Source organism: Nymphaea colorata, chromosome 2 (assembly GCF_008831285.2).
Source record: "Nymphaea colorata isolate Beijing-Zhang1983 chromosome 2, ASM883128v2, whole genome shotgun sequence".
NCBI classification, from domain to species: Eukaryota; Viridiplantae; Streptophyta; class Magnoliopsida; order Nymphaeales; family Nymphaeaceae; genus Nymphaea; species Nymphaea colorata.
Window position 1 is genome coordinate 19,560,113 of NC_045139.1, and position 16,687 is coordinate 19,576,799.

The window sequence follows — 16,687 nt, forward strand, 5'->3', positions numbered from 1 at the left end:
AATGCCACGGTACTTAAAAAATACTCCAATAAGACAAATTCTGAAACAATTCTAGACACCTTCGTTGTGCAAAAAAGTTTTCAACTCATTAAATTTTTACCATGATTTTAACCCACAAGCACAAATGAGGCGGCAATGTGTAGAAAGGCATCATTCACAATACATCATATTGCAGCAATTTTGCAAGTTCACTAGCAGCAGCTACATAGAATTAAACCAAAACCTTCAAAATCTACAAGAAGCAACAGCTATTTAGGTTTGACAGAAAAGTGCATCATTTTACTGGAGCAAGCCTGAAGCTTTACGAACTAGGAAAAGATCAAAAACGAAGAATCTAACCAGGATATCGATCTTATCTTTGAAATTATCATACAAATTGAGAAAGGTTGTAATTTGTCGTCCACGTTGAGAAAGGCTGCCATCACCGAGGTTTCACCTTGCACAACAATGCAACTAAGCTTTTGATACTTCAAACTGACAAGAGTTTGAGGGCCCACATTCAGCATGGCATCATCGGCTTGGAGAAAATATTATCGTAGCAATCTGTTGACGGTAGGTGTACCACAATCAAGCTGAAAATACCCGTCATGAACAGAAGATAAAATGCATGATTTTCTGTCAGAAAAGGTTGTAGATTTTGGAGCAGCTCACTGAATTATCAAGTAAAAAAAATGGATAGTCACCTGACTGTTTGATCATCTGTTCTAGCAAACTCTCACATGGAGCCTTCACTAATGCTACCATCTCAGCTTACTGAGAACAGATTATGATTTTATATAGTCCAAGCAGCACCGGTTAACTGATTACTGATTGAAACATTCCATCTTCACGTCAGTGACATCAAGCTGCAAAATCTCTGCCCTGCATCCTAAAAGGGAGTTCATGCTGTAAAAAAGTGCAGAAAAAGTTTTGTTATAGTGGATTGCCGTCAGAGAACAAGCCACAAGCAAGAGACAAGTTAGAGTTTAGCCGATGCATGCTTTTTGTGTGAACTCCAGTTTGGTCCAATTCCTATGTCCATATACTGATCAACTTTTATAAACAAATCATACTGGACTGACTAACATAAAATTCGAAAATGCTGCAAAAAAAAAACAAAATCCAGCCAAACAACGTCCAGATAAGATTGGATCCACACCAAACAAGAACCTAAAGTTCTACAGATAATCATAGATGTCTAATAATATGGGTTTGATAACTTGGATCGTAAGTTACATGGGTACAGGTACGGGTATGCATACGCAGATACAGGTATAGACATGACAACTTAAAAAAAATGTAGGTATGGAAATACAGCAGGATATATATATATATATATATATATATATATATACAAAATAAAATAAAAAAGCCAAAATGAAAGCAACATTTAGATAAAGAAAACATATAAATAAAAACATTACATGTTATTGAACAATAACTCTAAAGACAGAATGAAAATTGAGTTGGAAAAAATTAAATCAAGTAAAATTAAGCAGTTTCGATCTAAAAGGTATCCAAGTGCATCCAAGTACCCACTTTGCGTATGGGTACGGCGACACAAGTATGTAGACTTTAGTGAAGTACCCATGCACTTAGCTTGGATCAGATCTAACCTCCCCTTCCCCCAACACCCTGGAAGATAATAATATTAAGGGTTGCAGGAGTTCATTGTCCCAATATAATTACTTGATATACCTTGGATCTGTACGCCCAAGATCTCCATGAACAAATTCTTTTATATAAGTTCCAGCCTGCATTTTTACAATATCAGAAAGCCAAGGAAATATCATGTAAGCTTGTTTTGTGGTTCAATATGTAAATAAGCAGCATAAAAATCAAGAAAAAAACTAAGTATTTTACTGAGCAATGGAAGTTGATAAAAGAACATCAAAAGGCAAAAGGTATTTATGACAGAATCAACTATATTTTTTCAGGTATAAGTATTTGATTGATGCATATATTAATGAATGAGAAGGGCTTCTCCGCAGCCAAATTCAGACAGCAGCTAGGTGTGTAACATATTAGCAAACTCTAAGCAGAGGTTTTAATGTACATATTTGGATTCATCTTAACTGCATGTTACTCCAGCACGATTGACAAAAGGCAACAGCATCCTTGAAAGCAATGTTATCTGTATCGTACGATACGGACGCATATCGTACGATACGTATCGTATAGGTCAAGAAAACCTATACGATACGCTGTTTAAAGACGATACGCGTCTGTATCGTACACGTATCGCACGATACGTGCGATACGGGGGCCGTATCGTACGATACGGGCGATACACCCCCGTATCGTACGATACGGGTTAAAACACAAATTTTTTTATTTTTTAAAGTTTAAATGCTCCTCCCTCTCTTTCTTCTTGTATTTAAAGACTCCAAGAGACGTAGGAGGGAGAGATTTTGCACATTTTCATCAAAAATAACCAAGGATTCATCGATTTGGAAAATATTATCGTTAAATCATGAAAGATGATAAGTTGATAACTATATGTTTTGAACTTATAAAATTGTGATGTAATATAAGTCCTAAAACTCAAAGTCCTAAGACTCTAAGTCTGAAGATTCTATAAAATTTTCAAGTTTAAAATTGTGATGGATGCTTATTATGTTATTTTGAATATCTAATTTCTAATTTTTGAATGCGTTGTTGACACACATGAATGTTCCTTACGTATGATGTTCTTTTTTATATTTGAATATATTTTTCTTAATTTCTGATTTTTTGTTTATTTTTTCAGATTTTTAATAATTTTTTTTTATTTTTTCTGATTTTTAAATATTTTTTAAAATTAAAAAATTAATTTTACGATACGCTACGCTACGTTTACGATACGTTACGATACAGCGTATAGGTCAGCCCGACCGATACGCGATACGCTACGCCTTTTATAACATTGCTTGAAAGTGGAGTGAAACAAATAATGAGGATTACATTAATAAAAGGACAAAGAAATAAGTTTGCTAAAGCTTTTAAACATACCTGGGTACACAAGTGCAGCATAAAATACTGGGAGCTACCCGCAACTCTCTGACCCCTCATCCTTTCAGAAGACAATTTTTCAGGTCATAATAAGAACTCATGCCAAATACTTTGAGACATATCAGTGGATTATCTGCTTAAACGGTAGGAATCTTTACAGGTACATACCAATGAATTATCCTTTTACGCTCTAGAGGACTTCGACGATGCAGAACTCTAATAGGAGTTCTTTGACTGACTTCCTGCACAGAATCAATTCAATATTGCCCAAGTTAGAATGAGAACTAAAGCACACTGAAAAACACAGCCTGAATGCATCCAAAAAGGAAAAAGGAAATTCAATGCAAAGACACCAGAAAGCAAGGTAAAACCTGAGGAAGTAACTGGCAAGTCCCAAATGAGACCCCATGTATCAGATAGAAATGAATGCCAAAGCAGACAAATGCTGTTCCAACAGCAACTTATTTCCCAAAAGGAAAGGAAAATACAAAGAACAGCGATCATAGATTTTACATGAAACTTCTGGATAAATGTTCTAAAATTATAGAAACAAACTTGGAAAAGCATTATACGCCAGTAACTATCAAAGGTAATGAAGGAAAGAGGAGACTTCCTCATTCCTCATTTTGATTTTTTATTGATCATTGTATCACAAATCAGGTTATGAGAGAATGCTTAGAACTGATATAACCCTACGATCAATTCTATATGTTGCTACTTGAGATTGAAAGCATGCATATGTTTCCAACAATTTAAGCCATATGAAATAAATCTGGTTCACTAAGATTTTCTTCAATTCAAGTAACGACTAGCTTCTGGAGCAATACATAATGACATCAAATTTTCCCTTTGACAGTTCGCATCATCAGGTCATTGCCAGTTTGAATTATCCTTATCCTCCTGTATATAGTCTTAAGTGTAAATCTTTTACTTCAAGAACAAAAAATAGAACAGGAGATGCTTCTAATGCTTGCAAGTTCATCCATTAACAGTAAACATGACTGTCCTGCAGATACTTTCCCAGCACCCTAGTTTCTAACTTGCAATTTGCATGATATGTTGGCCTTGGCAATTGCCCTCCAAGTTACTCTAAGTTAACAAAAAAATATATATCCACAGCAATGTGGGTTGATGATACAAGGTCTTTTATAGGCAAGTTTCCCAAAAGATTGATATTGTAAGAAGTAGAGAAAAAGCACGATATCAAACTTCAGAGTCTCAGACTATACGATATGATTTCAATCATACGCACAGGAGAAATCTCACCAAGTCCTTGACGTTAGAAATGTACTCCAAGTCCTGGTCCGTAAGTGGGCGAGAAATCCACACAAGTGCAGAATATTGCTTCTGTACAATATTATTAGCTCTTTCCATCAGACCAGGGGGGAAAAAAGGGTAGATACAAAGTGCAGATGGAGAAAGGGATAGTAAACCTGCTTCTCTGCCTCCCCTTCACGCATAAGGTCCCATGCCTCTTTGCCAACTATCTTGACATTTTTTACCCCAATCTTGTAGAAGAGATCAAGCCCATAAAAGTTAATATAATTAACTTAACTGAAAACAGGAATTCAGCTGCAACAATGGAGCAGTTTTTGCAATTTCACTGTCACCACTTAAGATTTGATAAAATTGCAGCTTACCAATCTACGTTTTTCATTGTTGATTAAATGTACTATTTCTCTGATATCATCACAAGCAGGAATAGTGCGTGCATTCGTAACCTCAACTAAGAAAGGACGACCCGAACCAAGCATCCGCACCTGAGAAATAAAATATTGTCTAATTTAAATCCTATTAGTAAATCACAATGATTGGGGGATAGGGAAGGGAAGTGCAATTCGTACATCAATATCCTCTCTACCAGCAGCATGAAACTTGAAATTCTCAGCTCCTAATTTGCTAATAATAACTTTTCCAATCAACTCCTGCATCACAGCTAACCAAAACAAAGTCACATTATCTGAAACACAGTGATAATGGTATATGGGTTCCAGATATTTAAGGAGGCGAGGACATGGTGATGGCGTACTTCTACGGATGCCTCTCCCATCCTCTCATCATCAATTATCCAACGTGTCTGGCTGACATTTCTTGTGTACTACAGTCGAACAAAAAGCAAATTTAATGAGAAAATGTAAGAACTAGGTACAGAAGAAGAAAATGTGACGCGTTTATCGTTTGATGCACAATAAGAGAGAATGGAAGGATGGAAATTGACTAGACTTGTGAAACCATCATGTTCTTAAAAGCTGTGTCAAGCATTTATATGCAAAAGATTGAATGATTATGCAACCCCAGATCTCATACACAAACACAACCATGGTGCACTAAGCAATCAACTGATGACTTGTTTTCTCCAAAACAAAGATAAGGGCAATTATTTTTAATTAATTAAATTACTTAACCAACGGTCATCAAAGACTTGAATAACAAGGCTCACTAGGTCTAAACTGCACATAGCATTTTGCTATTCCCATTGTTTTTGGGATGCTATGCACAATTGATGTTGTCGTAATTCTTGTTCTTTGTAGCATTCTTATAACATGATGTTGCAATCTGACTAGGATACTGATACATGGAAGAAGCTATTCATCATTTGAAACGCACAGGTAAAAATTTATACCTATGAAATGAGAGAAATTTTTACCTTAAGGTACCTGCCACCAATATAAATAGGTGTTTTGCAAAAAGTTACTTGTAATTCACATGGTTGTTTGCCCTGGAATGTCAAACCAACAAAAGATTATAACAACACAAAGACGCTAAGTAGAAACAGAGAAGATGGTCTTTGAAGATGAGAAAAAGATGATTTGGTTTACCTCCTGTAGTAAGGATTTAGAACCAGTAGGTAAATTATCTTGGTTGATCACTGGAGCTGATTGAGTATCAACATCATCGTCTGCATAGATAGAACTGTATCTATCACACGTAGAGAAATAAGTTTAAAAGTGGCCACAGGATTGACCACTAAAAGCAAAGGATCCACCGACATCTGTATCAGCATATAAGAAAGAGCAGGCAGACCAAAAAGAAATGGAATTTTGAACTACGCACGTTAAACGAGAGCTAGAAATGTAAAAAACAAGAACACTATTCTACAACACACAGATTTCCCTAGAATAACACCAAGCTTGTTAGATGAAGTGAAATGAACATGGACTGTCCATCTCTCTCTCTCTGTAACACATATAGAAGAAGATAATACATGAAAAATATCCAAGAACAACAGGAATCGGCTTCTCTCTCTCTCTCTCTCTCTAACACATGCAGAAGAAGAGAATATATGAAAAATATCCAAGAAAAACAGAGATCGGCTCCCCCTCCCCCACCCCGCACTCTCTCTCTCTCATGAAGAAGAGAATACATGAGAAATATCCAAGTACATAGAAATCGGGTTTTCCATTTGATATAAAAAAAATCCATTTGGCAGAGGAAGCAACATAAATCAAATAGTAAGTCGGCACTACATAGCTAGGAGAAATTCCCACCTAGGCTACCAAATACAATCTTTACAGATATTCAATCAAGAACTTGCCTGCCTTCCTTTTCCTGCAACAATCCAAACCTGAACAAGGATAATCAACAGGGTTGCCTGAGCTGCCCATATGTGTGTATGTCATACGAATTCGAAAGGACTGAGCAGCAGATCTGGTAGCCTGAAAGTCATCTATGAAATATGATTGGATGCCAAAGTGATTTGTTAAATTTATACTCAAGAATGAAAGCCAGCATATAAAGGCAAGGAACTAAAAAACTAATTTTGCATTTAAACAAACTACCAATAGATTTTCAAGAGACTTGGTAATTGACAATTTCAACGTATCCTTCACTGAAAGACGATTGGCAGCAATTATTTTATTGTACCAATCTTCTGAACCATATTTGTTTTTCATGTATGACCTACAACAAGTAAGATGACTTTTCTGTGAGAAAGATGAAGGCATAATGGATAAAAATACCAAAGCTTCATTAATGGAAATTTTAAGAGGTCAAGAACAAAGAATTTACGATTTTTCTTCAATCAGAAAATGTTAAGCCAGTTAGCAGATCTCGGTCTTTCATTAATATCTATTTCAATGTGATAAAAGTACGCAGACTGGTTGTAACAAAGTTATGTATATCATTACCAGATATTTTGTTCGTTAATCATAATAGCTGATGGTACAGAAACTTCAAGAAAAAAACCATCACTCTCATAACCAGCGTTCTTGACCAGGTCAGCAACCAAAACTGCAAGGTCATCTTTGCCACTTTCTTCGGATATCAAATTTGGCTCTTTGTTATAAACATACACAAATTGCAATATCCCAAAGCAGATAATGCACAACTCATTTGTTGCTTCTGATTTTGGAGGAGCTATCACTTTATTGTACTCATGTTCAATGTCATTATCTTTTCCCATTGTCACGATGGAAGTGGTTCTTTCTAACACCGAGCACAAAAATGACTTGGAAAAATGTGAGAAGGAATAGACATTGTCTTTCACACCAAACAAGCGGAGTATGCATCTGGGACAGACCTGCAAAGGCAACACCATAATGTATATCATATTTTCTCGAATTATCCAAGCCAATAATAAAAAAACAAGCAGAAACTTAACATACATTTTCCAGTAACAAACCAAATCTCACAGTGGCCTTCCTGATTTATATAAAAAAAAGCTGTGAACAGCAACACAGCTTTTGATGGCAAAGGTAAATTCCTATTCTGAAGCATCACACTGAAGAATTTTAAGCTAAATGATGCATGTGTTAAGTCATATTTATGCACAACAGAACTCATAACGTAGCAAATCCCTTGGAATGAACGGAAACCCTCAACAAGATCTAGTACAAAAAGTTTGAAACCAAATCAAGTTGTCGATAAACCAGATGTATCAACCTAAGAAAAAGTGAGGTTTGCTTCTCAGTGGAAAATAACTCAATTTCGTCAGGTTTCTTGGTGAGTAAGCCCAATCTTCTCAGCCATGGCCCATGACAGCAAGTTCAATCATAGCTGACTGCAATTTTTCTAATGACGTTGATCCATAAAGGATAATAAGCGCTATATGATACACAATGCTCGTCATACAACAAAAGCATCTCTCTACAAGGACAAACATTATATAGTGATGCTACCGTTACGCTGCTTCCCAACCCATGCACAAGTTTCGGCAGACTCGCATAATATTATGCGATGCGTTTTCCAATTCCATTGATGTCATTATCGGAATCCGTCTAGCTTAAGCAAACAATAGACAGCCATCCTCAACTCACTGAGGAGAAACAAGAATCAACGTCGAAATGATGAAACAGGAAAGCAAGACAAACTAACAAAAACATACAATCAAGTGAACCTGATTCCGGTTTTGTGTAACACAACTGAACTAACACCCACCATGTTGCAACAATCGGCAACTTCCACCCAAAACAACATAGTAACTGGACAATCACCCGCACCAATCTTAAACTATAACAGTTCTGCAGAAAAATGAGGGCCTTGCGGGATAATAAACACGAGTTCTCTCAAGAAGGCGGCATGAACAGATAAATTGAGACATGGGGTAGTATTTCAGATAAAAGAGTAATAAAAGAGAGGCGGTGAATCGTCACCCCAATGGACAAAAGGTCCTTCACAGCGTAAGCAGGAAAGGAGGCGATGGCGCGCTTCACTATAGAAAACTCCAAGCTCTCTGATTCGTCGCCGTCCATTTCCTCGACTCCCCACTCTCTCCGTCTCTCTCTCTCTTCTGAGCAGCAGTCGCCAGTTACTGCGTTCGCTGATGGGGCGCATCAACTAAACGATTCGGGGCTAACGAGTTTGAAAGAATCCATCGAACCTAGCTTTTATCAAAAAATTGGTTATGCATCTGTGCTATCCAACCAAATCGACTGAAATGATATTCCAAATAAGACTTCAATTCGGTAAAGTTAAAAGTAATATCCTACTAAATCTTTCACTTGTTTGAATTTCGCTTAATGGTAGTGGAGAATGAGATTTTGGTGGTTTGCCAGTGTTCTGAGTTTATTAAGAATTTCGTGGAAAATCGAAATTGTTTTCCTCGCACATTTGTAATATGCTAACATTTCGAAAACAATTCACAGGTGCCCAGCACTTTTGAGCCATTTACAATTGCTCAGCCTTTAAACTTTCTAATTTTTACAAGTGTGACTTGATTTATACGCAGATAAAAAGTCTATTTATATTTTAAAAAATATCTCATGATAAGTCAACATTTCTACATCTTTATTACTATCAATTAGTTGTTTTCACGTGTTACACAGTTCTTCTATTGCATTTTTTTCTAACAAATTCTTGCGCATTCATCTCTCATTTCACGGGCTTTTCGTGATTAGAGCGACAAACTGCAAACATCAGCAGTGTTTTTAAAATAACATGACATTTACCTCTTCTTATTACTAAAGATATCTTTAAAAACTTTCTTAATAATTAATCTCCTATTTATTAATCTTTAGAATTTGGGCAATTGTTTGTTATGTGCCTAAGTATTAAGGTCCTTTTCATATTTTTTTCTCGAGGGAAAAAAAGAAGGTAGAAGGTAAACCGAGTGAGAATAAGATGATAAAAATGTAACTAATTTTTAGATGGTGGGTAAAAGTGTTATGCTATCTTAGTAAGGAAGTATAGCATAATTGTCCAGGCAAGCAGTTAATTTTTGTAAGTATTGATCACAACATTATAATTGATGGGTGTATCATATATGACAAGTTCCAAACTTTAGGAAAAAAAATAAGAAACGTTCATGCTTCTTTTTCGAGCGATAGAAAAATGTCATGCTAAATGATAAGAACAAGTACTTAACTTGGTCAAGACAGGTAAGACTATGAGATTATTTCATTATCACGTGAGAACTGAAAGAACTTTAGCGCATTTTTGTCGTCGTGGTTTAATATTAAAACAAGGCATAAGCTTATCAGGTCAGGTGTGCTTGGTAGCCACGAAAGGTCCGATTCTACGTCACAGAAAAGACTAGTTGAGCTTTTATGCCAAATTTTCATTTGGAGGACAGATTTTGAACAAAATTTAAAAAGCAACCTCCATGTTTTGAAATTTCCCACTGATGCACCAAATGTTTTCTACGGGCAAGTATAACTGCCCACTTTCCCCACCTATACCCATAAGACCCAAATGGTCTCACTACAAAGAGCAAAAGTCATGTCTTGTTTCATAAAATGGGAACTTTGTTCCTTCTTATATGTAGATGTCAAATTGTCAATATATCAGAGCCAACTGTTCTAGAAAAAATCAGATATAGAAAAAGTTTAATACATGATTAAAAAAATGAATCAAATTCAGTTTGGACTGAGATAGAGTTTACATAAATATCCAACGGAATTAAGATTCAAATTAAATTTAGTTTTAAATAAATATACTATATCCAGTGCCCCTACATTTGAAAAATCAATGAAATTCGTTCAAATTTGGATTCATATTTGAATGTGAATTTCAGATCATATTTGAATTGGATTCATATTTGGATTCAAGTATGAGTTTTACTTGTGTTTATTTGAATCCAAACATGTGCATGTCTAAAAAAAGTAGATATGATTAAGAGTATATTTGATTTGAATTCAATCTATTGACATCTTTATTCTTTAAATCTTAAGGTATAACATTCTACACAAATAAAAGAATCCATTGCTTATGGATTTTATAACACGTAAACAAGCAATGCTCCGATTGTGATGCATCTAAGTTTTCATAAAATGGTATATATATATATATATATATATATATATATATATATATATATATATATATATATATATATATATATATATATATATATATATAGAGAGAGAGAGAGAGAGAGAGAGAGAGAGAGAGGGAGAGAGACGATAAAATGAGAAATGGGGCGTGGCCAAGTGGTAAGGCAACGGGTTTTGGTCTTGTTACTCGGAGGTTCGAATCCTTCCATTCCAGATCAATTTCATGGGAATGTATATCAAAATTTGGGGACAAGAAGTCCTCTATATACAAAAATTGGGGACAAAAAGTCTCATAGTTACAGTAACAAACCGCAAAAAAGAAACAGAAGAGAAAATATACAATACAACTCACAAAAAAACGAAATAAGAGGAGTGAGAAGAGAGTGGACGGACGGAACGACACCATCACCCAGCCACAAAATGAAGACGCTGCTGCAGCCGAATGACAAAATGAACATCTCTTTGCACAAGCCGAGCGACAGACTCCGGCAAAGAGAATGTGCCTCTGAAGACCCTGTTGTTGCGCTCTTTTAAATGCGCTATTAAGCTGAAATAAGCCACAACCTCCAAACACGACTCTATGAAACAACCAAGTTGAGGGAAGGACACAAGAAGAAAAGAAGACAAATAAAAGGTGGGTCAGTAACAAGTGTCATTCGAATAACAATGGCAGCAAAGAGATCCAATTTGGTGGTAGCCCATGTAGTATTGCACAAGTAAGTTTAAAAATTCTTTATTTTTAGTAACATTTTCTGTTTAATTAATTTTTTTTATATCGTATGGATTTTCAAAATTTTTGTTGCATAGTTTTGTTAATTTACTACTGATTCAACTGAATCGGCGAATCAGCCGATTTACCGAAGGGCTGCTTTGCCGGTTGGGTTCACAACACTATTTTGGTGACACTGATATAAACACAGGCGTTTGTTGTTGGTAAAAGTAGTGGAGATATAAGAAAACATAAAAATATAAGGCCCATTTTTAGATTTAGAGTGAGATGACAGGACCTTGTGGATAGTTTTCATCTTGTGTTCTTTCAGGTTAATTGTCAAAATTACTCAAGATTTCACAGGGGAAGGGGAGAGAGAGAGAGAGCGGGAGAGAGAGCTCTTGCGAAGTGATTTGGCGGTTCGGTGATGCCATACCCGGAGGAAGAAATGGAGACGGGAAGGAAGCCGGAGGATGAGGGGGAGCAGAATGATATCCCCGATACCACTAGCACGAACAAGGGGAAATCTTGCAAGGGTTGCCTCTACTACTCCTCGCTCTTGAAATCCAAACACCGAAATCCGCTGTGTGTTGGAGTCAGCAGAGCCCTCCCTCAAGGTTAGCCGTTCTCCCTCTGTTTTTATTTTCGATGTTTGTTATGGGTGGTCGATGGATTTCGTCATTTTTGCCGGTTTTGTTCTCTTTGGGGTTGGAATTTCGATCTTTATTCGTGTTTGCGCTTGCTGGTCTTTCTGGAAATTGGTCTTTCAGTTAATTGTATTTTCTGTGGTCATTTGCCGTCCTTTCTCCTTCTACAGATTATTTTTTCATGGCCGGAGCATGTCTAGGTGGATGCGTGAGACACTGGTGCTGTTAATTTTGATTGTTTGGCGATCTGGTGTTACGTGATTATTGAATTCGTCCACAATTTCTTTATCTCTTTCTCCATTAATAAGTAGAATTTAGGTTAATAATCTTGAGGACCGGAGCTTTAATCTATAGACAGCTCAATGATGCTTCAGCCCTATTGGGGATAACTGTTTCTGGCATATAGTTTTTAGGTTGGAAGCTAGATGGCATGGTTCATTTATATTTATGACAATCGAGGGCCATTGCTTTGTCCGGTTAGTAATTATGCCTATTATCGAGGCTGCCAGTGAGAGTTAGTGGGTTCGGGCTTTGATGGCAGCGGCTTCTACCAAAGGGAAAGAGCATAAAAAGTTACAACGTCCTCAATAAACCGCTCCCTTCAGTTCATGACTGCTTTTGCTTTTCCTTTTGTTGTTGGGAGGAGGGGGGTGTGGTTATTCTTGCACATGGGGTACGGTGTGTGCGCGTGTGCTTGGCATGTTTTCCGCACAGCCTTTATATGTGCTGTATGCATCTAAAACTCTAAATATAACGAGATTCTCATTGTAATGAAGCATCAGTCACTTATTTCCTGTTCTTGTTGGGTCCCAGCTGCTCTTGGTTGAGCAGATTATGCTTCACAGGCACTAGATTAGGTGGTTCAGGCAGAAATGGGAGCTAGACAGGAATGAAAATCCCGAATCGTGGTTGTTAGTTTAATTTTCTTAGTGTTTGCAGCTCCATTCTCCAGATTATCTAAAAAGATCCATTCACATTTATGGACTTAACATTAGGACCTTGATCACTGATGCTATGTGCGTTCTATTGTTTATTTGAGGGAATGCCATAGTTGAAATGCTTTTACAAGTATAAATCATTTTACAAACCAGAAAGTCAGGCCAAATCCCTATATATTTTCTGCTAGTGCACCCATTCACATGCTTTGTTGTTTTGTCTGGTATGTTAAAGAAGACAATCTCTTGTTATCATGTTTCTGTTGCTAATGTAATCTTTAACTTTTTCCACCAGTGCCTAATTATGTTATTGGTGAATCCGAGTTGGAGGCTTCTAAAGAAGGTCGCAGCTTGGCAGACTTTAAGTATGCATGCGTTGGCTATTCTGTTTACTTAGATAAGAAGGACAGCCCGGCTGGACAGCAAGGAGACCAAGCAGAGTTGCCTTTTTGTGTTGGCATTGAGGTTATAATCTAATTCTAGATTGTACTTGCTTACTTGACCCTTGATCGATTTTTGTAAAAAAGTCACCTGTTTAACCTTTTTCCTGGTGGTGGCAAAATGAATGTAGTGTTGATTTGTTGATTTCTATCATTTCTGTATTTCAACATGTAACAAATGGCCTTTTCTATAGGTCTCACTGTCTCAGCTTCCTATTGTAAGAAGCTTTTCAAGTTAAAAGCATGTCATTTTTTTGGTCAAATATTACATGCAATGATGCAAGGGAAATTATTCAGAATTGTCTTGACTTGGACTGTTACCTGGAAGTTGATTGTGTGTCATGCCTTGTTCACAGACTTAATTTTTTAAGTCTTGATCCATGAGTTAACTGGATCTTATTTTGATTGTTCCTCTGATGATTTTTCTTGTCTCTGTATTAGACTGTTGAATTTCTTAGATGTTCTAAGGAAATTGTTGCAATGTTAGATGTTTTAGTAAATTGTATTTTTCGAATGAGCTTTTCTGTAGTTGACTGTTTTCCTAGATATACTTCACCAGCCAACCTTCTTCGTAACGTGACCTTTAGGCAATATATTTCTGAAATACATGTCTTAGAGTGTTATTGAAAATGGTGAATTTTAGTTTTGTTTTATCAATCCAGGGCAAAAATTTCCATGCTAATTATATACTGTATCCACAGATCTATTTAAAAAATTGTGGTTGCCTTGTTTCTTATTCTTTCCTATCAATGGAACCTTTCAGATTTCCTTTTTCTTTCTACGTGATCCCTATTTACATTATTTATCTTGTTGATGTTGCTTACGCATTATTGGTTGCATTAGGGAGTACTTTTTTTCTTCATTGTCATATGTTCTCCTTTTCTAAGGCATTTAAACGTTTTAAGCTAGAAATTGGTTTGTGCAGCTTTTTCTTGTCAAGCAGGCTGGAAGTACTGTATTTGCTGTTCTTATCGGCCCAATTTTTTTTTAAATTTCTGAACACTGGACGTTTACGAGTGGAGAATTGTTTTGCAGCTTTTGGTGGACAAACGGGCCACAAATACTGAGCATCTTCCTTCTCATGTTAACAATAACACCAAAGAGGGTAGGTTGAATCATATTTGTTGCAGCATGTCTGCGTGTGTGTGTGGTTTGTTAATTCTTGATTTGATCATTTAAACATCTTCTCTGAGAAAAGTGCAGTCAACAATTGTCTCTTGCTAGAGTATGATGTTAATGGTATAAGACATTGACATTGATATGAAGAGTTCAAATCAAAAGAAGCCGTTGCTTAGTAACGAGTAAGATAGGGGGGAAAAAATAGGAAGAGCTGGGGTTACGTTGAGGATTAGGTACACATCTCGTGATGTGTTTGAATCTTGAGATAGTTTGTTGCTTTGTGGAAAGTTAGTGCATCTACTTTGTCTGGAAAGACAGGCAATGGGGATCTCTAGTTGTTGCTTTTGCACCAAAAGCTGCTTAGGGAATGGGAATGCAATTCCTAGAAGCAGGAGAATCTGCTAAATATGGCTTCCATGCAGTTAAAATGTGACCTACCAAGGAGTATGAAGTGCCGATTTCCATAATCTAGTTGGCATAAAGAACAATAATTTTTTTAGGGAGTAGAAGTTTGGAGGCACTGAGTGTTTGCAATGATTTCAGAATAGGTGGAACTAGGTCCGTTGCGCCCTCTGATGTAATTAATGCGAGTGTAATTTGTGTAAATAGCATTCTAGTTGCTGCAACTCTATGGAGTTTGAGTCACCATGTTTAGTTTCTTTGCTATTTTTCCAACTGATTTTCCAATATGAATTTGTCCTCTGGTCTTTAGAAGTAATATCTTGGTTCCCAGAGAGAGGGAGGTTTTGTTTAGGTAGCTAACTGTTCAACAAAGGAAATGACGGAGTGAAGATTAAAGGAGATAGTGGGGATTATTCACTTGCAAGAATAGTGTGGTTTATTATAAAATATAAAATTAGTCATAAAATGGAAGGTGTAACTGGACTGCTAAGAATAGTGTATGGAATGGTTATCTTACCTTTCTGATCTTATATCTGTCCTTGTTCTTTTCTGCTAAACATTTTCTCTTTCAACTCTGGAATTAGATTGTGGATGAAATATGAGCACTAGCATTTGTAAGTTTGTATCTCGTTGAATGCATGCTTTGAACTGTACCCAGTTGTACTAGACTTGTGAGAAAGAAGTTGGCTGTATGATTTTAAAGTATTCCTGTACCGAGCTCACCTACTAGTTTTGTTTTCTACAAGATGCTCCTGTGTTTTCTCAGCCCCGAACATACAAGCCGCCACATTCAATTGGTGATGAATTCTTGAATAGGTATGTATGAATGCAATTCTGCTGCCAATCTATCTTGTCATAATCGTGATCTGAGACTGAATCTCATCATATGCAGGTTCACAAGAAATGCAAGCCTGGTTGCATCTGGTGTGGCCAGAAACCTGTATAGGGTGGGCAATTATATTAAGGACAATGTTGATGACATTCTTTATCCATATCGTAGGCGACCTAAATAATTGGTGTGTTCTCAAATGGATGAGTGTACAGTAATAATTGCCCCCAATACGCGAGGTTTACAGACTGAACTGCACACCATCGCTACAGCCAGCTTTACTGGCTTGCATGTTCATTTCTGCACGTTGAAATTACACCAATCTGTTACCTGGTGTAATTTGTATTTAATTTTGTTGTTTGATTTATTAGCATTACATCATTAAGCAAGTATGTGCTTTCAGTAATTGTGCCCGATATTTTGAATTTTGTTCTCTCGTGTTCATTTTTTTTCTTTGGAGAACCTTACTGGCAAATTGGAGATTTGGCTATCACTGGGTGAAGCTGCCGTAGTACTTAGGTTACCTTGTTAGCAATGTATAAAAGGTGAAATCTCTTAATCTTCAAGGTGAAAGCCTTTCAACTGCAAGAACCTTCACCTAGCAAGTGCTGCGGAGCATTGTAATCCACAGAGAGAAAGAGAGAGAGAGAGTCTTTTGATTTCCATTGTGGTCTCTACGAATGTTTATTGGCTTTGAGATGCTAAACCGTGTTCAGACATGGAAATAGACAAAAATTTGAGCTTTACATGTTTACTTTGGACGAAGATTCTTTGTTTAGCCATATTGAATGTTACACTGTTAATTGAGTGTATCCAGACTCAAGGTGTATGTACAAAAGTTGACATGAGCACTGGTTCGGACTGTAACCTTCATATTATTAATGATCTATGAGCCCATGTGTATACTAATAAAATAAGACAGCCTCA

General features: G+C 36.6%; 2 protein-coding genes across 3 annotated transcripts; one reads left to right on the forward strand and one right to left on the reverse strand.

Annotated features, from left to right (window-relative positions):
* Nucleotides 1-138: 138 nt before the first annotated feature.
* Nucleotides 139-8,839, reverse strand: LOC116248472 (uncharacterized). Of its 2 annotated transcripts, XM_031621273.2 has the most exons (16): nt 8,562-8,834; nt 7,098-7,489; nt 6,750-6,870; nt 6,506-6,626; nt 5,790-5,869; nt 5,618-5,689; nt 5,000-5,068; nt 4,815-4,895; nt 4,611-4,730; nt 4,404-4,478; nt 4,237-4,317; nt 3,139-3,212; nt 2,971-3,031; nt 1,678-1,733; nt 684-885; nt 139-572 (listed from the first exon to the last, which is right to left on the reverse strand). In XM_031621273.2, exons 1-15 carry the CDS (start codon nt 8,658-8,660, stop codon nt 804-806), a joined length of 1,584 nt encoding a protein of 527 aa, XP_031477133.1. In that variant the 5' UTR covers nt 8,661-8,834; the 3' UTR covers nt 139-572; nt 684-803. The 2 variants fall into 2 exon arrangements, with proteins under 2 accessions (XP_031477133.1, XP_031477135.1); XM_031621275.2 differs by lacking the exon at nt 139-572 and having other exon boundaries at nt 707-868; nt 8,562-8,839.
* A 2,906-nt stretch (nt 8,840-11,745) lies between these two features.
* Nucleotides 11,746-16,166, forward strand: LOC116248922 (uncharacterized). Its single transcript, XM_031621961.2, has 5 exons — nt 11,746-12,005; nt 13,266-13,435; nt 14,446-14,515; nt 15,678-15,747; nt 15,824-16,166. The coding sequence occupies exons 1-5, from the start codon at nt 11,816-11,818 to the stop codon at nt 15,942-15,944; spliced, it is 621 nt and encodes a 206-aa protein (XP_031477821.1). The 5' UTR covers nt 11,746-11,815; the 3' UTR covers nt 15,945-16,166.
* The last annotated feature ends 521 nt before the right edge of the window (nt 16,167-16,687 follow it).

Coding starts and splice junctions, on each gene's coding strand:
- LOC116248472 (XM_031621273.2), bottom strand. CDS start 8,660: ATGGACGGCGACGAATCAGAGAGCTTGGAGTTTTCTATAGTGAAGCGC. Junction 4,479..4,610: donor ACAATGAAAAACGTAGATTG/GTAAGCTGCAAT, acceptor CTCTTCTACAAG/ATTGGGGTAAAAAATGTCAA. Junction 886..1,677: donor CTTGGGCGTACAGATCCAAG/GTATATCAAGTA, acceptor ACTTTTTTACAG/CATGAACTCCCTTTTAGGAT.
- LOC116248922 (XM_031621961.2), top strand. CDS start 11,816: ATGCCATACCCGGAGGAAGAAATGGAGACGGGAAGGAAGCCGGAGGAT. Junction 12,006..13,265: donor CAGCAGAGCCCTCCCTCAAG/GTTAGCCGTTCT, acceptor TTTTTCCACCAG/TGCCTAATTATGTTATTGGT. Junction 14,516..15,677: donor TAACAATAACACCAAAGAGG/GTAGGTTGAATC, acceptor GTTTTCTACAAG/ATGCTCCTGTGTTTTCTCAG.